Source organism: Struthio camelus, chromosome 5, assembly GCF_040807025.1.
Source record: "Struthio camelus isolate bStrCam1 chromosome 5, bStrCam1.hap1, whole genome shotgun sequence".
NCBI lineage: Eukaryota > Metazoa > Chordata > Aves > Struthioniformes > Struthionidae > Struthio > Struthio camelus.
Window position 1 is genome coordinate 76186906 of NC_090946.1, and position 24271 is coordinate 76211176.

The 24271-nt window shown below is 41.2% G+C and overlaps 1 protein-coding gene across 1 annotated transcript in view; it reads left to right on the forward strand.

Moving 5' to 3' along the window:
- Positions 1-24271, forward strand: part of KCNH5 (potassium voltage-gated channel subfamily H member 5) — a 161292-nt gene that overhangs the window by 116735 nt on the left and 20286 nt on the right. The window contains 2 exon segments of the mRNA XM_068947353.1: positions 2805-3057; positions 15653-15849. Coding sequence (XP_068803454.1) covers positions 2805-3057; positions 15653-15849 — 450 coding nt within the window.

Below are 24271 nucleotides of genomic sequence, written 5' to 3' on the forward strand. Positions count from 1 at the left end.
ATGCCCTTATTAAAGTACAACTACTACTTACCTAAGAGAAGTTGGTGGCCTCTGCGAGAATCCTTCTGGATTCATGACATTGTTTTTAGTAAACTCAAAAAGAAGATCCATAAAGCCAAGTCAGAGCTGGTGTAGTCCTTTACCTGGAGCATATAGTAAACACATAGCTGAATATTGAGGTTATCTGTCTTGTTGCTCCTTTTTTTTTCTGTAGATATATCTACATAGAAAGCACTTTTGTCAAATCTTTTAATAATGACTATTTATTTTGGTTGTCATCTGTTTTCTTCTCTGTTCTCAGTACTAGCAGAGTAGCATACAATAGACCTGGAATAAAGAATATTCATCCCTAGCTAACTCTTTTACTGTTGTACTTGTAAATGAATGTCCCTCTCCGTTTATATACAGTAATATGTCGTTAGGAGAGTCACTTTATCATGACATCAGTAAATGCCTGAATTACGATTTTTAAGCCTGGCTTTTTCAACGCAGTGGAGTCTTTACTGTCTCTTTGGATTGCAATGTGTGATGATAGATACGGTGTTGTGACTATAAAAAGAGTAACTCTTGGAGTGCTCACTTTTAATATCTATATTTAACTCTGCATTTGTGAGGAAATAATATGCGTCTTTGCATGCTGTGTTCTGGAGGAACACAGTTCATTTACAGTACAAAAGCAAAGGGTCCCGTAATTTTGGGAATCTCTCTGGGTCCTAACCCCAGCATCCTCTGCAGTAGTTTAACCACTTTTTGGATGCATTTAAAAAAAATCTTCAGTTGTTTTTCCTGAAATTTGAAAGCTTAAAACATAACATTTGGAAATCAAAATCATATATGAATACACACGCTTTTCTGTAAGAGCAGTGTTTGAGAATTCACAGCTCATGGCCTTTTAAGGTCAGAAGCACTTATGTTATTGAAAGCATTAAAGGGACATAAAAAACGCCTAACAAAGATTTAGGCCCAATAGTAGATAAGAATGTTAAAAATCATCAATCATGATGCAAATGAAAGCAGAATTTTTCATGAAGTTGTTATTGAAAAGAAGAAAGATGGCATCTTCCTATTTTATTGTAATAAAGATAAGCTTTCTGTATGACCCAGAAGTGGGGCTGAGATGAAACAATCACCCTCAAAAGTAACTTTTTTGTTTTTTTTTTTAAACTGGAAAAACTATTGTATGTCCCTATTTCAAATGGTAAATGGAATAATTTAGGTAAGTATAAGTTAGTAAATTTGACCTCTACCCCTAATAAAATCATGGAAAAGGTGATATGGGACATGGGCTGCAGAGGCTCAGGCAAGGCATGCAAAATTATGGTTTATGAAAAATATGTCATGCCAAACATTTATTATTAGTTGTTATGATAAAATAGAGTTAGGCAAGGGATTTGAACCTGTTCTATGTAATGTTTTAGTAAAGAAAACAGCACTAGACAAAATGGACTTAGTCTGTATCAAGTGGAATAAAAACTAATTAGCTGCTTGATCTCAGAAGGTTGTAAGAGAGAAGACCTCATGCTATGTGGATGGACCAAGGACATCCAGCGCTTCACAGTGTTAGACTGAGAGAGTAGCTATCTATTGGAAGAACTAACCTCTATCATTTGAAAATGTGAAATCAAGGTCTTTTAAAAGCAAAGCTACAGTTCTACTAGATATTCTGGAATTAATACGAAAGTTATGACTTGATCCATAGTGCAAGAGGTTACTGTAGATGCTTACAGTTACCCCTGCCTGAGAATCTGTACATCCATGTGTGAACACCTATTTGCGTTGTCTCCAGAGCAAGCTGCCAGCTTAATTCCATACAATGAGAAATTAGCCAGTGCTATTGATCTGTAGTCTCCTTTATAGGAGACTTCCAGAGTGCAATCAATGTTACGCTTTTTTTGGTTTTTTATGCTAGCAAAACTTTAAAAGATTTTTTGTGATTCTCAGTGCAATTAGCTGTCATGCAGAGGGGGACATGTATTTTAGGATTATAAGAAATTAGTGGATTTAGAAGGATGTGCAAATATTAAACATGCAGTTTACAAGGACCCACAGGTCTTCAGTTTCTTTCTTCAGATGTATTTGTGATACTATTTCAATAGGGAAAGCTTCTTAAGGTAAGAATTTAATTGAAGGTCTTATTTAATTGGTCTGCTAAGAAGACATCTTTCACAGGGCAATTTTTCACTCACCTTTACTTTGCATAAAGTTTCATAATACTTTCTTTTTCCTCTAGTCTCAAACTCTTTTCTAGTCTGTAAGCCCTCCAGGGCAGGTATCTTATTGTAAGTCTGTACAGTACTGAAACTAAACCCTAGGTGTGTTTAGATACACATTGGTAAGCGTCACTGAAATTTTTGAAGACTCGAGTTTCAGTGTGTGAGCAAAATACCATGGTTGCGTTGCGAATGGTTCATCTCTGCATGTCTTCAGATTGCTGTAGCTCTGAGCATCCGTTCTTTGCTCCTGCAGTGACTGAACATAGCAGTGGCAGATAGTCTGGGTGCTGGGTCTAAAGAGATAACCATAAAAGGGTCAAGGTAGTGCCACTTGCAATTCTGGAAAACAAGTGTAAGGAGTGTTAAGAATAGAATAACAGAGTAGTCCTTCTCTTCTACATCACCCTTTTGCCAGCAATTCTCAAAGTAAGAGATAGGTAGATGAGTAATACTACCCCCATTCAAGATAAAACTCCTGCCAGAAGCTTGAGATCAACACAGGTGAAACGATGCATTCAGTTATTTCGTAAAGCACGCACTGACCCACCGTCATAGTCCCAGCTGATTATTTTTCATCTTTCTTTTATTCAGGTTCTCTCAATTTGCCCAAAGGACATGAGAGCAGATATTTGTGTACACCTAAACCGGAAAGTTTTTAATGAACACCCTGCCTTTCGGCTGGCTAGTGATGGCTGCCTGCGAGCCCTGGCTGTGGAGTTTCAGACAATCCATTGCGCCCCAGGAGACCTCATCTATCATGCCGGGGAAAGCGTTGATGCTCTTTGCTTTGTGGTCTCAGGATCTCTAGAAGTCATCCAGGACGACGAGGTGGTGGCTATTTTAGGTACTGTTTTCTCTACTGAAACGCTTCTTAACTCTCTGAGTAATGGGTCGGCTGTTTTGTCAGGTTCATCTGATCATCCTGCGTGATGTGAAGGTTACCTGGCAATATCTAATGGTCCATCTCAACAGGATGTGCTTGTCACCATGTATCCAAGCTCTGCACAGCCATTGAGGCTGTACTTGAATACAGTCTGAGCAGCAGCATCCTCACAGTTTCACTTGTGCCCTGCATGTGCATTAGTTGAATTTCATTCTGTTCCATTCTTTTTTTCCTTCTCCCTTTCCTTTCATGCTGTCTCTTTCTCTGGTCTCCCCAGTTTTTGTTTGGCCTAAGAATATGCTATTGCTAGACTGTGACTGAAAAAAGAGGATAGGTCTGTTTCCCTATACCAGGGGATAGGTCTTCTACTGAAACAGATATATCAAGGTCAGGCTAATGGTCCTCTGGTAAGATGGTCTACAGCTGTAAAGACATCAATGCGGTGTTGTCCAGCAGTTTGGTGTCTTATTTCATTCTGTTTCAGTTGAAGCATCTTACGGAGTGTATGGTAAACCTTGAAGTAGAGGTAATAGTAGGAGGAGACAAATAGGACGTGTATTTCTGTAGGGAATAAAGGAGTTAGCAACAGAGTTTTCTTTTCGAACATAAAGTAGTAGGAACAAATTGCTAGAGCCAGCACCGCAGGAAGGGAGGAGAAAACATACTCATGAAGGAACTTCCAGTTTGCCACAAAAGCCAACAGTGTTCGGGTGGCAACTTTAAAGGAAAAAATGTAAATCTCATTACTGTGGAAGGGAGGCCGTGCTATTGAAGAGGGAAAATATGCTCTGCTCCCTGCATTTCACAGGTTATTAGTTTACGATTATTTCATGTATAACTTTTAGAAATCTCTCCCTGCCCCACACTTTTTCACTAATGAAATTATGATACACAGCTTTAGTAACTCAGAGCAGCCACATGAGGAAAGAAAAAAGGCTCTTTCTCTATGAAAAAAAAATAGACATTGAAAGCCTTGGATCACTCTAATTATAGTTTTACCTTGTGACCAGTTTGCTCCTAGAATAGTAGCTAGGAACTCAGGGAACAGAGCAGTATCAGCATATTCTGTGTGGAATGAGCTTTATCTAAGCAGAAGCGGTCTGACCAGTGTCATTTGGATATATTTTCCTTTTGCATAGCTTCAAATAATAACTAGTGTCAATTGGGACTACAGGAGACTAGTGGTTGTCATAAGATGGAGATGTGATGTCTCCAGAGATACTACTGGAGCCACAAACCCTTCATCTTTTATTCCACTGAGAATGCTCTTCCTGCCCAGTATGGCTTACTGGTCACAGTTACAGAGTCTCTGGGCAGAAGAGAATGTGCTTGAAATTCTTTGAATATCCTACCAGAAGAAATGCCCATTGTTTTATATCAGTCTCAGGATTTCCATGTTAACCTTCACCCTGGCCTTTTCATTTGTCTGTACTCTAGCCCAGACTAACACGTGCAGTCTCCTCAGGGTAGCAGAATTGTCACTTTTAGTGAACTGGCTTCAGAGAAAATAAACAGTGGGATTTGACCATGCCAAGACAGGAATGTACCATCTGTTCCAGCCAGTGCCACAGTAGGGAGGGAGAAATCCCCAAAATGGAGGAAGTTCCAGGTCAGTCACCAAGTCACTCCACTGTGTTGTCTGGTTTGCCAGCAGTGGGTGGGAAAGAGCCTAATGCAGACTTTTCACTAACCTTTGTGAGATTGGGACTGGTGTAGCTGATGGCAGGACTGAGTGGTCAGCAGTAGCTTTGAGGCAGGAATCATCCTTAGTCACCAGAGCAATGTGATGAAGAGCTGGTGGCTCTCCTTGAAAATTGGCCAAAACCTGTCTTGGCTGTTTAAAATAGATTCCTAGACAGCAGAACTGGTCTCCTGCTGAATATTAACTTCTCTTAAATTAGAGCTGTGGCTCTTTGAAGGCACATCCTCTGGGCAGTCTTGTCCTTGGGGACCACTTACATCCTCACTGAGTCTCCATACTGTTTCTTCTCTTTAAGGGCAGCTCAGTGGGGTGGCTCTGGAGGACTCTGTGGCTTCCTCTTGTATCTCATGGGGACAGTTGCCTGGGGAGATGAGGGTGGGTAATTACACTTGTGCGTTGTTTTGGCATGTGGAAAAAGAAGGGAAGATCTTGGGAGTCGTTACTGGTCATGAATCAATGCTTCAGATCCTCCTCGGCTGGCAGCAAGAGGGAGGAAAGCAGAAATTTGGACAAGCATGTAGCCAAAGTAGATTCCTGATGTGTTGCCATACAAGTTTGTGTACACGTGCGCTGCGCTAGTGTGTGACAGGTTGCATGTGCAGGTGTGTGGATGGGACTGCATGGAGACAGCTTCCTAAGGGCATATACCCAAGTCTTCCCAACTGGAGAGTATGAACTCAGGAAGATGCACATCCACACTCTTTTGAAATACCTGGTGCAGTTTTCTGTACTCTAGAATATATTATGGGCTTTAAAAAGAGAGATTTGATGTAAGAATGAATATGTTATCTTATTGAGATGTGAAGTCATTATGCTGAAAGCTCCTAAATCTGCAGTTTCCATAGTAAAATATTCCTTGTACTTCAGCTCACTAGGCCATTTCATTTTCATTATTAATCTTAGTCACGACAGGATCTCTTATGTTGGCTTACAGCGATTTAAAAAAAAGAAAAGCTTTAAAAATAAGTAGCAGCATTTAACTAAATAAATGGTTTTCAGGGTGTTAAAATGAAAATAAAGAGTAAATGTGCAATTTACTAAACTGGAAACCATCACTAAGTGGATTACATGCAAAACTATTGCATTTATTAATGAATATTGTGTGTTTGGAATAACAGTGAGAATTTGTTGTTCCTACCTGATAGATATTGTGAATTTAGTATTTATGATATTCTCCATTTGACTGGGGAGACTTTTAACTGTATCTAAAGTGAATTGGCTTTAATTACCCCAAGTGCCTTCGATTCTGCTATGACGGCTGACAGCCAATTCACTGACTCAGAGTTACATTTATTATGTGATACACGGACTGGTAGAAGGTATAAATCTGACTTAAAGCAAGATAAACTGCCACTGCTAGTAATAGGCAAACTGAGGAGTTTTCCCATGCTCTAACGTTATTTAAAACAATAGTAAATTGAGTAATTATGAGATGTCCTATCCAAAAATTCACTTGCGGAAGAAAATGCCTTTCAGATGTATTTATGAAGACATTTATAGAGACAGCTATGGCATCTGAAATAGGGACCGCAGATCAAATGTTTGAGAACATCATTGCTATTGATTGCTTCCATCTTGAGAAGTTCAGGCACAAGGAGAGTGAATCTGCGTAAGAGGAAGTCCAGGTTTGAAAACTTCTGCCAGGCACGAAAACCTGTGTAGTGTGTCTTGAATACTCCGAGCATCTGCTTTTGCACTGTTTTTCCAAGGAAAAGTCAACTTACAGAGTTATACTGTCAATCTTCCCCATCCCGCAGCAATAACCTAGAATGGAAGTAGGATACGTATCCATTGGAAACTGGTCCCAGTTAACGCGTCAGGTCACAGCAGAAGTGTGGCTGGCATTTCATGATCCATATGGGGCTGTCTGCTGTTCCTGCTGCTGCCCCTTCTCCCCAGTTGCCGCGTGCCTCCCTCTCCCCCCACCAAGGAACTGCTGCCACTGTCGGACATGCCGTACGCCAGCCTGCACTCCCCAGAGAGCCATCCATTTCGGCCTCTTGAGCTTGCTTAGGACTTAGTACTTTGCAACTTGTTAACAGTACTTGTTATTCTTAATAGTGTTTTTCATCCGAGGGTATTGTTGTTTCTTCACCGTGCTCACCCATAGAGGGAAGATACTCTCGGCTGCAATCCCATCCTTCTGCCCTCCCTGGTGTTTCTCAGGCCCTTCTGGGAGTTGATTTAATGTGTGAAAACGGCAAAGGAACCACCTATATTGCAACAGGACAATTTTCTGCCATTTTCATGTGTTAAATTGGCTCATGGAGGGATCCAGCAACTGCCAGGACTAGTACCAGAGGAGCACGGACCAGTGTGGCTCAGAGCGGACAAGGAAAAGCGGGGAGATAAGGGGAAATGAACCCTCATGGCCAGAGACACTGACTGACCTCCTTGCCTGCTGAGACTCTGTCCGCAGTAGGCTTACCATCCCAGCCAGGTGCTTTCAGCAGTCTATATCATTGAGAAAACCCTCTCTTTGTTTAGCAGCAGTTTTCTTGGCTCAAAGGCCCCAGCTTTGGCCTTTCTTGGCCTTGAACACAGGTGAAACCCAGTGACTGACAGGGCAGCTTGCAGTGCTGTGACGTTTTGTTCTCCCCTGGTTTGAATTTTTTCTCGTTTGTATGTAATCCAGATGCCCAGCTGCTGCAGTAATAAACATTACAGAAATCAGTCAAATAGGAGGATGATTCTAATTGGGCCTAGAGATCTGCAGTTTGTAGGATTCATTAATGAAGGTACCCAGGTGCCCTGTTACATGCCTTATCTTCATTTCTCGGGGACAGTCTCCTACCTTTCCCGTGCCCTAACTGCTGGTCCAACAGAGAAGGCACTGCATTTGGAGCTGGTGCAAAGGGGAGCTACTTTGCTGGAGAAAACAAGGTCCAGCCATTTTAACATAGCTTGTCTGCAGTTGCCAGGATGACGGGGAAGGACAAAGAGTCTTGGCTCTAATTCCCAAAACTTTGCTAGCAAAAGCAAGGTGACCCTGAGAAGCCACATCAGTAGTTTTCCACTGGCTCAAGTAGGAGTAAACAATTTAACTAGCGCTGCTCTGTATGGGGAAGTATTATCAGTGGGGAAGTCTTAGGAAGGACAGAGGGCTCGAAGCCCCTCAGGCTAATGAAAGCAGGCATCTGCTAGCATAGGGCAGATAGCAATCCACCCTGCTGCAATTAACCTGAATTTGCTCCTGGCAAGGCATTTTGTGTAAGTGGCAGTGCCAACCACCTATTTCTGGAAGCTGCTTTCCAGCTTCTTGTGGTAGCACTGCTGACTGCATAAGTTGTAGAGTAACTTAAACCATGAAGATTGATTAACGAGGCTTAAAGAAGTCTTTTTGCCAGCAGAAAACTAATGACCCACTACGTTCAAACGTTGATTGTAGGAATTGATCAAAAATATTGCTCAAACGGCATAGCAATAAAAATATATTGAGCCTCCTAGTGGGGGCTGCTGCTCCATGAATTGAATTTTGATAGTCACACCAGGGTGAATTCAGATCTAATAGCTCATGTTTTAGCCACGCTTAGGGGCCTGCTCCCATATGCATTCAGTTAGGTTGTTCCTTTCCATTATGTGATTTATGTTAATTCTAAGCATGTTCTGCATATAGTCCCAGTGCAACCATGGTGTTTATTGGATTTATTATTTTTAGAGGAGCCAGAGTTTCACTTAGGAAAGCACTGCTCCATGAATTACTTCTAATTGTTTGGCCTGGAAAGGGAATATTACCCTTTATTAGGGACATTCAGGAAAGCAAGAGAACAAGTGGGATAGCTTCTTGATTTTTGGCAACATAGTTGAAAGTAGGGATTAACCTTTTTCCACTCTTAATTTTACATGTATTTGGAGGTCAGAAGATTAACCCAATCACACAGGGGAAAGTTCTTTTAGGGGCTGAGGAAGTAACAACTGCCATACGTGAGCAGGAAACTCAGGCGCTCCATAGCTCTCGTCCGTGGGTATTAGTAATGCAGTATTAGGAATCTGTGCGTCAAAACTTTGAATTTCCTTGATGTTTCACAGGTGGGCTTACGCTTTGCACAAGACAAGACTAACTCTGTGTGATACACAGTATGGCATTAAAAACTGCCAGTCTGATGCCATCTCACAGTATTAGCAGCTAATTCTATAGTTTTAATTAGTTTAGCTGCCAGCATGGGTTACTTTACAAATGGAATGAAGGCAGCACAGTTTGCCCCTATGTAAAATCAGCTCCTGATATTTCTTGTTGTTGTTGTTTTTCATGTAAAGTAAGACAAGACAAACTAGTTGTGAGAGTTTCCCCAGGTGAGCAATATGCACCTGGCAGTAATTTATGGAACAGCCTCTGTCCCATTTCAGCTGTAGGAAGAGTCCATTCTGTTCCAGTGAATTAAAGCTGTAAATTAACTAAGAAGAAAATGATCTATAAAAGAAAGAATTTTTTTTTAAAGTTAGCAGGACTGCAATAATTAAGGTGATGTAGGTTGTTTTTTAAGTGCTGAACCTTCTAAAATGTTTTGTACGATGCTTGAATGAGGGCTAATTTCAGAACCAATGGCTTGTGGCTCTGTGACATGCAATTCTTATTAAGCATGTTCCTTATAATAATGAGCTGTCCCATCTTGCAGGTCCAGGTTAGCATACATAGTACCACCTAAGATTTAGTCCTCCTGATGCTTGTTTCGAGGTGTTGTTAGCTCTTACTGACAAAGTTGAAGAGAATGCTCTATTTTTCAGATTATTTTGTAAGTTTAGAATGTTTTCATCTCTATCTGCACAATAGTTAAATATAAAAAGAGGCATCAATCTTAATTTAATGCCAGCTTCTGTATTATAGATGTGATCTGCACCCTCTAATGTCAGAAAGATTCCTTCCCCTGAACTGAGGTGTTTTTGAATTAGACCTGCACGCTTCATTGCCAAAGCCAAAAAAGTCTTGGCAGCCCAAGAAAAGGAAAGTTATTAAAAATCATGTGATATATTTCTTTTAAATCAGGCTAACAGTTTGAGGCAATCTGATTTGCCTTATGAGTTTTGAATTTGGTGGGAATGATACTTTCAAATTTATTTCTTCGGCCAGGAAGGATAGAAACTTAATTTTATATAAAATCAAAACTGAGATTCACTGTCTCCAGGAGCTAGGGCTTTCAGGAAAATATGAAGTAATGGGAGACGTGCAGTGAAAGTGTGAGAGGTGGGGATCATAAAGCCTTCACTAATAGAGGAGTGTCTGTATAGACCTTTTGCTCTCCTTGGAGTAGTCATTTGGTCCTCTTTGTATGAAGAAAGGTTTTTTTGTTTGTTTTAGGTGCTGGTGGGGAAGGTTACACTGTATTAAATAACGCAAAGCAGCTTTGCCAGCATGGACTGGGAGCTTTGACAGTCTCTTGTTACTGATTTCTTTACTGGCCACTTGGAAAATGTTTCAAATGCTAGAAATGCTGTTTTTTCCCATCATTCTGAACTTTATGTGCAGTTGTGTAGAGTGGAATTTCTGACTGTTCAGTGCCCAGCTCTGAAGTGATTTTCAAGGAAGTTCTGGATACCCTAGGGAGGTTTTGACTAAAACACTGACAGAGGCAAGGAGCCCTTTCTCACAATCTAGTAGTCATTTCAGCACATATTGCTCATTTCCAAATTGCCTCTTTGGACACCAACAGCTAGGTCCACAAACCCAGCCAGCCCAGTAGCCTGAATGAATCTCCAAAAATGACCAGTAATGGATGCATAGGAGAAAGTAGAAAGATAAAGCATACAGTGATACTTCCCGAGAATATTCTCCTACCCTCCAGTAAATTGTGTCTCGGGATCTTCCTCACCCAAAAGGAGAGCTTTGTATTTAATAACCATAGATGGATTTTCTTCCATGAATTCATCCCATCATTTTATGAATCGTTGCAGCTAGCTTCCAGGCAAGGAGTTGCACAGCTTACTTATTGCCAAACCATCACAGAGGCCCTGTGAGTAAAAGGAGAGGGTTCCTTCCTTGCTCATTGGGTTCATCCATTAATTTGGGATATATCTGTCCTGCAGCCAGAGGTTTGATTGTAGATACATAGTCACATGCAGCCACATACGTATCAGTAGCGGTGTGATTATGGCTGCAGGGACTTGATATTTGATCACTGTCCTCCACATCTGTGCATGCTGCCATCACTTCATTGCTTTTGGTACCAGAGCTAATTAGATGAACATTTTCTCTGTATTGATACAGTTTTGTATCAGTTTTTCTCTGTATTGATACAGTTTTGTATCTGTATTGATACAGTTTTGTACAGTTTTTGTAATTCAGTTTTACTCTTAGTCCTGCCCCAGGTCCAGCTTTTCATGTTTACAATGGGGACTAACCATGGTATTTAGAAGGTCCTGGTTAGCATATGCTAGTAATAATATGCTTATTTGGGGCATCAGCAGGCCCAGAGATCACAGCACATTTCAAATGACCAATAGGGCCGCTCTGTGCTTGTGCAGTAAATGTGAATGTGGGATTGGCTGCATTCAGGTAAAGCAACTTCACGGTCCATCTGAGATGTGTCTGAGTGCACGCACGAGCTGCTTCCTGGATGCCCGGGCATCTGAAAAAGCAACTGGTTGCTACAATAAAAAAAGCATGTGTTGCCTATGCTTTTCCTAAGCGACGCAACATTTGAGCATATCATGATGGAAAGCCTACTTATCCAAAACATTTGGCCTTGCTAGTGTGGCTGATGGGTCTTGGGAGATGTTTTGAAAATGGAGGAAGGGATAGTTAGTCTTTTAGCTAAGACTGCACAGCATATATTTTCCAAATTTATTCCCATTCCCAAGACCTGTCACCTTGAGACAGAGTATTGGCCCCTTCTATGAGTTTTTCTTCTCAGAGCTGTTTTCCACCTGGAATTTATTATATTTATATTTATTATAATGAAAAAATTGCTTGTCCAAACGTTTTCCCAAAGGCCCCATCAGGTTCTTACGTCTACTAGGATATTTCTTGGCTCAGTTTCTGTCCCCAGCTATAGAACAGTAAATTTTGTCTTTTTATAGATATATACAGGTTCTGAGACGCTGTTTAATGAGAGTCTTTCCCCTCTGTGAATCCAAGGACTTTTTCATTCCCTTTGCAGGCCCCTGGGGATTCATTAGGCCTTTAAGATTAGGTCTGCTTGAGCAGTCCAAGCGTGAAATGCAGAGTCTCACGAACTGGCAAGTCAGTCCATTGAGTAAAGCTGTGGAGAATATCTGGCCCCAGAAATCCCCCCGTTTCCTGACATTTTCAGTCATACCCCTGCTACCAGTTAAATCTCTGTCTGGGGATGAAGGAGTGATGGGTGATGAAAAAGAAGAAAGAGTTTCTAAGTTTTAAATTTAACTTTTAACTTAGAATTTTAAATATTTCGAGAGTGTACATACAACCCTTATAAAAGCACGCAGTGCTATGCACGTTACAGAGCTGCCTGGCTGCAGAGTAGGTGCCTGGGGACGAAGCTTTTTAGCAGCATCGCTGCTTCTATATAGGAGAGAAGCTTGTGTATCATGTAATTATCTAGTACATAGTTCTATACTGTGTAGATCTCTCTCCGTAAACATGTACTATACATATGCCTACACACACATACGCTATGCATATATGCACATATATATATTCTATGTACATACATGCATACAGGCAAGGATGCATGTGTATGTTTATATGCAGGCATATGTACCTATTGTACCAGCACATGGTTGTTCTCCTTGAGGATGATTCCAGCGTAGCTATTTCAGTACAAGCTATACCCATGACCAGTATCTCTGCATGGGTACTCCAGGTTTCCATGGTTCTGTCAGCCCCCAAATCCATACACCCGTGGGCCTGCCAGCTTTATTCCAGTAACACCCAGTTCCTGACTCTCCTCTACCCTCTCCTCTGTGTAATTCTTCGTATCAAGCAGAAAAAGTATGTAAAAGGTTCCCGGTCTCGTTTTACTGCTTTCCCTTTTTCATGCATGCTTAGGGCACTGTCAGAGCAGGGAGAAGAGGACTTCCCCGAAAAGACTGGGCACGCAGAGCTTTGCCGCCCATTCAGCAGGGATATAAAGACTGCTGCTTTAAGTAGCTGGTGTTTGAGACCTACCGGTTAAATTGTCTGTTGTGAAAGAGTTTTTTCAGTTAGTTATGCTGTCTAAAATAAAACTTGAATGGATAATTACTACTCTGTATGCTGCGAACTACAGTTAATAGGGCCAAAGTATAATACATTAATCTCCGGATTTATGAGAAAACATACGTTGTTTTAGAGGATTTGTTAGGTTTTGTTTTCTTTCAGTACGTTCCTTGGTGTATTTATAACGGACAAATGAGACTCAGAAGAGTGTGTGTGTGTGTGTGTGTGTAAATAGCACATTCAAAAGCTCTTAAACACCTCCAAGATTTTATACTTTCTGAAGAGGATAAACCACAATACTCAGGAGCTAATGTCCCACTTCTGTTTACCTTCTGAGAAACGGTGAGCACTGGCAGTGGACAGATAGCAACTTTACCTTTTAAATTGTCTCCTTCTCCAAGTAACCGCTTCACCATTGAAATCAGATGGCTGGTGACTCATGAGGAAGTGAATAAATTCAGTGTTTAGCATGTCTCAGCCCCTTTTGGAGGAACCTGGTATAATTGCTATCTCGCTGAACCAAAGACAACGAAAAGATCTTCTCAAGATTGTGAATGGTGATTTTATTTATATCTCATTTGGATACTCTCTGTAACACAAAGAACATCATGCAGGGTTTCTGAGGGAGCATCCTCTGCATTCAACCTCTTGGCTTAAATTAGCTATGTATTACCTTACATTTACAAAGAAAACAGGTATTTTGCTCACATTTCAATGGGAAAACCATAATAGCCCCTATTACTGAATTCTGGCTTTTTAACTGCAGTCTGCAGCTGCTGAAAGCAGAACTCAATTCTGTCCAGCATCCACCTCAGAGAACAAATCCATTAAGCAATTTTGTGCATTTCAGAAATGGTCTATTTTCTGTAAATTATGTAACTGTGCCGAGTATGTCTGTAAACCAGGTTTTGAATTGTGGTTATAGGCAAGGACAATTAACTGTAAAGGGTAATTTCAAACAGTACGTTAGATAAAGGATATGTTACTCTGTGATAAGGAGAGCATTTTAAGGCAACTTGTTTTATAAAGTATATCAGGTGTATTATGTGTTGCAGTTAATTACTTCAAAACACATAGCATTGTTTAAAAGCAATTCAATAAGAATGCAGTTATAACCTTTCTAAGGGATGATTCTACATTATAGATTTTATTTTATTTCTTGGAAAATAAAAACAAGGAAATTAAGTACTCGCAAATTTTATTTCACTCTACATGAGAAATGTTCGTAATGGTTTTACTGGATGCAATACCTAAGGCAGAAGTAGAGTCTCTGACCACGAAGAGTAATAAGATCAGATAAAATATGACTCTGGTTTGTGTTCCCAAAATAGAGCTGAGTGAAATGCTGCAAGTTCTTAAAAGAAGGAAGCGTTGAAACATATTGCCTTTTCTGTCCCAAGACTATAAAATCACTAACCTTCAACAAGGGGCTACTAGAGGTACTGAGAATCAATGGAGATACCACCGCTGTTCAATTCATTTTAATTTCCTTTTAATAACTGCTAAAATAAAGAGCTTGGATATTATTAGAATTGGAAGCAACCTTATTTTGTAGCTTCCCTTTGTGCCATGGCGTCTACTTCAGAACCTGAGCTGTCAGCCATGAACTGCCTGTCATGGTGGTAGCCCAGCACGTTGCCCAGAAGCAGCCTGGCAGGAAGGGACAGCTTTTGGATCCTTAAATGGGCTTTCTGCTGCTGCTGCTGCTACTTGTTCTCAGGGTCAAAACCTGAAAATGCATCAGGTGTCTGTGTCTACGTTGCTGTTTTAGTGGGGTCAGGAGTGTGTTTTTGAAGGTGATGTCCATCATCATCACCAAACCAGAGGATGCGGAGAAGCACCTAAGGCACTTCTGCCACTTGTAGCTATCCTGTCCGTGGGACCAGACCAGAGTGAGTCCTAAGTCCTCCAAATGTGCAGAGTGAATGTCAGGTCCTCAGCATCTGTTGTTTGTCTGCACTGTCTGCCAAGGTAGACTTAGCCTCTGTGTAAAATTTTCACGTCTAGTTGAAGTTTTTCACATGTGCAGGTGTTTAAGGGGTCAAACCCTTATTCAGCAAACATTTAAATAGAGGATTAAGTGTTAGACTCTACTTAAATACTTGCGTTTGGATTTAGAGCTAGACTTCTGGATCTATTTTGATTTAGAGCCAGATATTTAGAAGTTAAAAGTGTCAGGAAGGATTTTGGTGGGTTTTCAGAAAAAGTTGCTGCTCTCATCGAGTTGGAAATGTTTAAACATCCTTTAAAATGTGGTCCTTGGGCCCTGCAAACCAGCCCTTAACACAGTCAGCACTGCAAAGCTGTGGTGATGTAGGAACCTAAACAACATGGACTTTCAGTGAGATTGGGGCTCCTAAGTCAACGTAGGGACAAACCCATAGAAATATTCAGTCACCTGAAAATAAATTTGACATTAGTTTAGTGCTTATTATGTTCAGAAGCTTTTGAAAAATCCATTACCTGCATCTTCAGCTACAGTGAGACCTTTACAGTCTGGCTTTCATGGTTTGTGGCACTTCACAGAGCAACCTATAAATATCTTGAAAGCCTGGGGCTACTGCTAAGGCGACTCAAGTACCTCAGGTAGTTTTTAAAGTTCTATCCTTACTAGTTTTCAGAGATGGAAGCTGATGATTGAATAATTGGAATCGGAAAATATTTTGGGAAGAATTCATTTGTTTGCTGAAGAACACTGTATAAGCATTAACCCTTAACAGATTTTTCCTGCTGTTTTTCAGGTAAAGGGGATGTGTTTGGTGATATCTTCTGGAAGGAAACTAGTCTAGCCCACGCATGTGCCAATGTACGGGCTCTGACATACTGCGATTTACATATTATTAAACGAGAAGCCTTGCTTAAAGTGTTGGACTTTTATACTGCTTTTGCAAACTCATTCTCAAGGAATCTCACACTCACCTGCAATCTGAGGAAACGGGTAAGGCAGCTGGTCTTGTTTTCATCTTTCTTAAGTAACAAAAGATTGGAAACTCTTGCAGACTGCTTGCAGTGTTTAACAATCCCCAGTTGACTCTTGATGTTTTCAGGTCATTGCAGATTAACTGGCCTTTCAATAAATGCTGTAGCTGTTTGTTAATGATGTCTCAGTAGAAGCTACCCATGGATTTGCAGCTCTGAGTAGCAGCTCTAGCAGGATGACATAGGAATTACTTTTTCTTTTCCTTCTCTTTACAGTTACTGGGTTTTTTTCCCACTGCGTAATGTATGAAGTTAAATTTTATAGAATACGAATTCTGAATTCCTCTGAGGTAAAGTTTCAGCTCTCACCTGCCTAAATATAAGCCAGAGGTCCAGCCTGGTAAATCAGCCTGGCATAGGCCAACTAAGAGAAATTTATTGATGTTAAATAAAAAAAATGGTACGCAGCAGAAGTATTATTTTAATACCTGCTTCTCTCACTTACGTAGTTTAGAATTTTAATATGGCAAGCTTAATAAAGCTTGGTACTGATTTTACATTCACAGCTCACTTTTTAAACCCTCCTGTCCATTTTATAATCAATCAGCAATGCTCACTCTCCATTAGGCCTTTCAAAGAACCCTTCATCTAAAAATTAATTAGCTATAAAGATGTATCTTGAAAACAGGTTCAGGGATTCTTTAATTCGCATTGCGGCTGCAAATTTTAATCTTTATGATTTTTTTTTTTTAAGATTGATGAGGGTTATATAAATTTCATTTGCATAGAGAAATCTCATAACAATGATTTATAGATTACTGAGCGTTAACGGAGATGCTTTAGCTGCAGAAACACTTTTTTTTCCCCTGTAGCTGTACCTAAGAAATCTCACCTGAAACTGTATTGAAGCTACCTCAATATTTTACAAGACAATTTCAGGCTCTGTGGAAGCAGGAGTTTAACACAACTAGAATTTTATTTCTCTGCGTCTAGTCTCTAAATACTTCTTTTAAAGGAGATTTAATTTTTAGTGCTTTCCTTGTGCTCATTAATATACCAAATGTGGCATGAAACACCCTTGGCAAAAAGCAGTTGCAATAGGATTGCAGACCTCCTCTGTCTGTGTGGGAGCCTGAAAGAGCTGAGCTATAATCGGGTTTGGTTCCAGCTTGTCAGCTTACCTCTGGCTTGAAGCATGTTAACTCTGCTTCAGACTTGAAGAAGGGCTTTTGGGCTTGAAAGCTGGTTTGGGGTTTCCAGCTTTTCAGTTATCTATTGATAAGATGTCCTCCAAGCATCCCTCCCCTGCCAGTCTCGCCTACTTGCAATGTGCCGCGAGCTGCAGGTCCCGAGAGGAAAATTCTGCTCGAGCTTCTGGAAGGTGATTTCATGGGACAAGATAAAACAACATACACTCTGTCAAAATATTCTCTGCTTCTTAAAACAGTGAAACTGTCACTTCAGCTAGCTTCGTAGGACCCTTCTACCTGCCATTAGCCGTGACAAGGTTGTGTACAGGAAAAGCACACACAGATCTTTTCCTGACAGGGCAATGTTCTGGCTTGCAATTCAGCAGTTCTGGGGTGCATACGGGGAATAGTCTCCTGGATGTTTTTTGTGGACTCTTCTCTCCCTCATGCCTGCTTTCAGCCAAATTGGTTCCCCTGCAGGGCTCTGGCATAGGGAGTCACTGCTCGCTCCGGTGGCGATGCTTGGGGAGCTCAGGTCACCCACTGCATAGCTCAGTGTTAGAAACATGCGTTTTTCCACAGTGGCAGCGACTGAAAGCAAGCAGGACCTGAACAGCACTTCTAAAGAAAGGCTGGATTTTGCAGAAGAAGAGTGATGTATCTGTTGGGTGCTTGTGTTAGCATTAGGTGAGACATAGAGAGCAGATGGACAGTCAAAGAAAGATTGCATCAACATGGTACGCACAGGGTGGAATTTATTTCACCTGCACCAAGCTAGTCACCAGTCACCTTCATAGTCCATGAAAAATGGTACCTCCAGAGGGCAATCATCCCCCTGTTCTTGTGTGCCTAGTCTAGAAAGGGAAAAATTGTCCTGTCTTTGCTGACTTTAGAGAGAGTCCTTGATCACTAACTTTTAAATACAGGTACAGCCGATGATCTGCACCTATGATGGCTCCTACAGTTTTACTCAAGAGTCATTTCGGGAAAAGAAGGCTTATTCCTAGTATTGCAGTAACTTTTGCTAAACCAGAGCCTGCATTGCAAAAATTCTGTGTATTGTTCCTAGGCCCAAAATAGATAACCTTACCTTCAACACCAGGGACACAACCCAAGTCCTGTTGCATAAAAGTATTCAGGAGATTGTCTCAGACCTCACATCTGTCAAAAGCATATGTGATTCCCCGTTGGGCACGGAAGTATTTGACTCTGAGTTCATCTCTTAGGAAACGTAGCATCATCCAGCGCACCATTCCATCAGGTGAACAGAAAGCTGTTGTTCAGGTAATGAGACGGGGCTGACAGAGCAGCACCGTACTGCAGGAGTTTGTGCTGGAGTCATGTAATCTAAACTGAAAGAAAATCATTATCTCCTTTAATTGATTTCAATGGAAATATACTTAGCACTTTTTCTATTTAGTAATCACTTGTAAGGTTTGGCTTTTAATTATAACAAAAATACACTCCTTGTGATTCTGTACTCGAGAAAACGGCTGCTTGTTCTCGCTGTCAAAAATACATAGATAGAATTGCATTTTCCATCAGGTCTGCTGTTCGAAATATGCGGTATGTGGGTATGTACATACACACGCACACACACACACATATTTGTACTGCTAAAGCGTTCTTCCTCAGCAAGCACTAAGATGTAGTCCGTAGACTGTGTAACAATTTAGATGTTCAGAAAGCTAATAAATTAATAATAGTACTGAGCACAAAAGGTTAGTTCCACATGACAGGAAAGAGACAATCTCACTGAAGTGGGAAAATAATGTTTTCTCACTCCCAAATAACATTTAGAGGCCTGGCATATCAAATGACCTACTTAAGGCATCTGCTCAGCATGCTATTATCAACTCTGGATTTTTGTTTTCTTTTTCTGTGTGTAAGGTAGCTCAGACATTGTGCTGCATTTATGAGCCCATGAAATGAGAGTGCTTGCTAGCTTTTCAACCTGCAGTCATCTCTCCTGCTCAGGGTGGCAAAGTGACTTTTAATCTGTAGTTGCAAACTATTGCAGTGCATCTTGTTTCGTGCACTGAAATCTTTATGGCACACCTAACATCGCTAATGCGCACTCCAAGGCAGAACCAGGACTTTCAACTTTTTTTCCAAGTAGGGAAAATAATTAATCTGGAAAGTTATTCTTTGAAATCACAATGAGATTACATAGCCTCCTCTGAGGACTGAAAGTTATAAAGCAAGTGCTTGGGATGAGTCTTCAAAGAGTTAATTACTGATTTCTGATGTTAGAAGGGAATATTAATAATGTCTAATTCATTAAGTGCCTTTCAAGATTTTGCCCAGCTAGAGTGAGGACCTCCCCTGTAAGCTTCAGCCATGGAGTCTGGCTCAAGGAAGGGAGCGAGACAAGTTTCTAGGAGACTCAGACACGTATGAGTGAATGTATTTTATTGATGGTCAAAATTCAGAAAGGAGGGCCTGCACTGCGTTATCTAATGCATTCTTATGGAGAACAAACATTTAGCTGAAATATTTGTAATGCTTTTTTTTCCTTTTCTCGTGGTTGGTTCGTCTGCACCAGCTGATCCACCATCTCCAGATAACTGTTAGACTGTCACAGTTTGTGTATGTGCAAGAAAAGTCAAAGTGAAATTCTGGCCCTTCTGAAATAAACACTAAAATTCTCCTCCATCTCAGTAAAGCAAAGATTTCTTCTACAGCTTTTAAGGTGCACAGTCACATACTGCTGTTTTCTACCAAGAGCAAAATGAGCTGTATTAAAGAAATGAACCCGGAACGTCCAGTGAAGAGGGCAAGTGTCCATATAGAATCTCTGGGACATTTGCTCCTGGAAGTCACGGAAGTGCAAAGAAAAACAAGTACCTTTAAAGCAGTGAAACATCATCCAGAAAAGTTTGGTTCTGATCTCTGTGAAGCTCTGGAGGCCAGGGACAATACTGTGAGTGACTGATGTTATGTAATTCCTCCAACACAGTGTGAAGCTCTGAGGCTTTTTAGAAGGCAAGGCCATCAGACTGTCTTAACGCTGCAGTCCTGGTTTTCTTTCTATTTCAGGTCAAAATAATTTCTTTTCAAACTGGTTTTCTGTTTTTTGCTTGAGGTTTTATGAAGCGTATGTTGTTTTTTGACTGAATCACACATCATTTCTATGGCATAGAATTTTTAGAAAAGCTTTATTTTAATTTGAATTGTGTTAGTATCTCCTAAAAATGAAGATCGTACCCGTGTTTGTTTGTTTAGGATCCCCTTTCTTTTCATGTTTAAGACTCTCTGGTAAGCAGGCCACATTAGCAAGTATCCAGATGTAGAAAAGATATTGGGCAGAAAGCGTAGCTCTGTGCATTGGCCATTGCTCCTGAATGTTCTGGTATTCTGGTGATTCTGTAGACTTTTGCAGGTTTTGAGATCTGAAAGCCTTTCACTATTATGGCAGCTTAAGTCAGAGCTGTTTCTGTTTTGCAAGCTGTTACTCACACTCAGTCCTGTTCACTTTTGGGGAGAGGTTTGCCTGCACAGAAATGGATCAGACCATGGTCCTTGTGTAACTCTGCAAGCTGTGGGAGAAACTGTGGAGCAGGACATGCTGGGCACCTCCTCTTCCCAGTGGTCCATCTTCAGTGACCCTTTTTCTCAATAGTGACTCTCACTGGGAGCTTTCTCCCTCTGGGATAGTGATGATGGCAAAACCTATCTGGGCAAAACAAGTTTCTTCAGCATTGTTAATGACAAGAACCATGCTGCTTAGGGGGTAGCTGTGACTAGTAACGTAGATCAATCAGTGGAGGAGGCTCCAGCGGGGTCCATGGTTCTCGTTCTGTGAGGGAGACTGTGCCCGCTCCCACGCTGCCACTCCTTTCTTGTCCATCTCTCGCTCTCCATACTGCTCTTCTGCATGCACAGCTTATTCCTTTGCTGGTTAAAGCCAGTGGCCAGGATCCCAGTGAGTGCAGGATCAAACCTCCGGAAGGGCAGATCCAGCAGATCAATTTATATTATGGCTTATATGGCCAGCAGGCTTTTGGCCTGACTTTTAATTCGGAGTTTGTTTGCAACTCAGTGGCTTGCTTAAGCCTACAGGAAATTAATTAGATCTACTTCTTGCTGTTATTTGTTCCACAGAAATACCAGAAAAAGTGTATGACTTGTTTACTTTCCCTGTCTGTGGCTTTTAGGGAAGCATCTGCAGGTTGATAAATCTCGCTGCTTGCTGTCCCTAGCTAGGGCAAGGGGGCACAGAGGGTTCCTCGCCCAGGGCAAAACAGAGCCACAGCCCCCAGCTGTGCTCCCCGTCGCACTGTGTTTAGGTATTTACAGTCTTTCTTGCTTTGTTATGGCAGTAACGGGCAACTCACCTGTGATCACGGCAAAGGACACCTTTCTCAGCTGTGTTAGCCAAAGGTGTCCCCTGTTCATTGTCTTCCTCACTCTCTGCTCACCCATCACTCTAGCAGAAGCAAAACAATTTCTTACTCATGGGTTTTAGGTCGTTGTTATTGTTGTTGCTGTTATTTTTTCCTATAAAGTCAGAGCAATTTGGGCGTAAAGGTGGAATTTACCTCCTCTGGCTCCATGGCTCAAAGAGATAGTAGAGCTCACAGACTAGCCTTGCCTTGAATTTCATCAAATTCCTTTCTTCATCTCCATGTGAGAAAGGAAAGATAGTTTTACTTCACCTCGGGATGCTCCTGCCCTTTCGTGTCTCTCTCTCTGGTCTTTAGTTGTCTGGGTTTTTTCTTCTTTTTATATGAGTGTGTTGTCCCAGAAAATAAAGTCCAATAGTTGCAGTTTAGCTGTAGCTACACTTTAGCAAGATTACACAGCAGATAAATTATACCCTCAAAAATCAATATGGTTTCATTTTGTTCACATCTTAGCAGACCCTGCAGCTTCTATTATGTTCTAAGAAGCTTTCACTTAAGACGAAATGTTTTTTATTGTTATCTCATTGTATTCCCAGCTATCTTCAGATTCCTGCTATAGGTCCCTTCATGCCATGCAGCTCTTGACTTCAGAGCAGCCTTTGAGAAGCAGGATCATCAGATGTACTCTCAGGGATCCTCAGACTAAATGGCAGTACGATATCTTAATATTCCATTGTGGTGTTTCCTTAAGGCCTATTTCACTAGTTTAGATCTGGTAACATATCTGATGGTGCCTAGACTTGTATATTAAATGTGGATGAGGCAGGAGAACCTACTTCCATACCATTCAACTTTCCAACATTTAACACAACGTGGCCTCATCCAAAGCGCGTGTCGACAATGGTCCCTGACAGTCCCTGTGTTTTTAGCTGTGCCCAACAATTTGGAGGGAGTGCTAATGGGCTTGAGCCAAATCCATGTGAGGAATTTATGAATACAGAGGCTGGAGTAGTGTATTCGTAGCTGTGTGACTCCAGAGAGCCCAGCGTAGTCCATGCTACGCTTACTTCCACTGAGGCCCATGTGCTGCCATGTGAGTAACGATTACAGATTTGAAGTTAGAGTTTTTCTGTAACTCTTTTCTCTAGTCTCCCGTTCCCCTGAGCAACTCCTTGTGGCTTTGCTCCTCTTCTGGGGCACAAGGATTTGAGTGTGAGGCAGTCAAAGCCAGGAAGAAGTCCTTGGAGGGTGCTTCATGACTTTACTAGGTAGAAGAGCAGCATAAAAATTCAAAGAGAAAGCTACATCAGCATTATCTTCACCCCTTTGTTCCTCTCTGCAAGACAACATGGGACAGCTGCCTCTAAGCAGAGTGCCTGCTGCAAAAGCTGTCAGTAGGTTTTCTTTCTCACTTTTATTGGTAGCTGACTCTTTTCCATGTGACTCCCTCCCTCTCTTCCTCCTCATTTTTACAACCTCCCTTTATCTTCTCCCTTACAGTGGTCTCTTCTGTGCTACATTCGGGTCATCAGGGAATTGACGATATGGGAATGTGGGAGCAACTGTACCTCCAAAGCCCTCCCTGGAGGCACAGTGGGAGCACAGGGGCTTTTACCTGCACCCAGCAGCAGAGTATGTTCCTGTGGCTGCGACCATGTTCATGCACTGGTGGTGGAGTGGATGATAAGCCTGAAATCTCTCCTCTCCTTGTCACCTCAAGCACTTGGGTACCTTACTGAGGGTATAAATACGTACCTGAAAAATAGGGCACTGTATATTCTCAGAGGTCTTTGGAAGGCCTTGTGTAGTGCAGATTCCCAGCACAGCCTGGATCTATATTTTGCCTTTAGACTGCAGACAGATGCAGAGATTAACAAATGCACTGTTATCTTTAATAGCGTTTCAGAGCCACATTAATCCTGCTGGGTAACACAGACTGCTATTCTGTTTTGAATAGTCTCTAAGTTAAATACCTTCCCCTGAGGGTCCTGATCTTGTTTCTTGAAGAGTGAGAGGCAGAACACCACCAACTCTGTTAAGAGTAGGACTGAGCCCAATCCTTATAATCCTTTGGCATTACAAGAGTAGATTTATTTTTTTCATGGACACATAGCTTCTGTCTAAATCTAAATCAAAAGGGCATTTGATGTCATTTGTCAGGCCTTTATTTTGCTGTTGGTTTTTGCTGAGAAATGCAAGGCAATTTAGCATAGTTGTCATTCAAGGATCTTTGAACAGCATGATATGGCTGCAGAAAAAAAAAATGCTTGCAGAAGAAAATCATGTGCGCTGTTTTCTGCACGCAGAGACTCAGGTCAGCAACTGTCATAAAAGAAGCTCTGCTAGTTTACTTCAGCTAAAGGTACAGGTATCTCTTCTTCAGCTAGCCAGGGAAAGGTAAACTGCGTGATTTATTTGTTTGTGGACAAGATACTGATCAGGAAACATCAGAGATGGGCAGCCTCTATAGGAAAACAAACAAAAACAAAAGCTATGTTAGAGGGAAGATCCAGACTGAGGGTGATTTGCTGATGTGCTCTTTGTGAATTAATATTATTTTCCTTTTTTAAAAACTGTCATAATTAAGGTAGTCTTTTTAGTTCACTCAAAAAACCCTTCTGCAGGCTATCTGTTCATATTGCTTCAGGGCAGTGTTTCTTGCGCATGATTTGAATATTGATAAAAAAAATCAAAGGTTTAATGTTTTTAATCTTGTAAATATTAAAAAAATATATTTTGTGTTCACCTCCCCACAGAACTGATGCTTTTACTCTCTTCCAACTGCTAAAGAAGGGGAGAGAAAGTGCATGGTGCTATGGGAAGCAACATTGCCATTTCATTTTTGACTGTCAGTTGAAAAGCCTCTTGTCGTGGGTAGCACTGTGTTTTAAAGTTATGATGAACA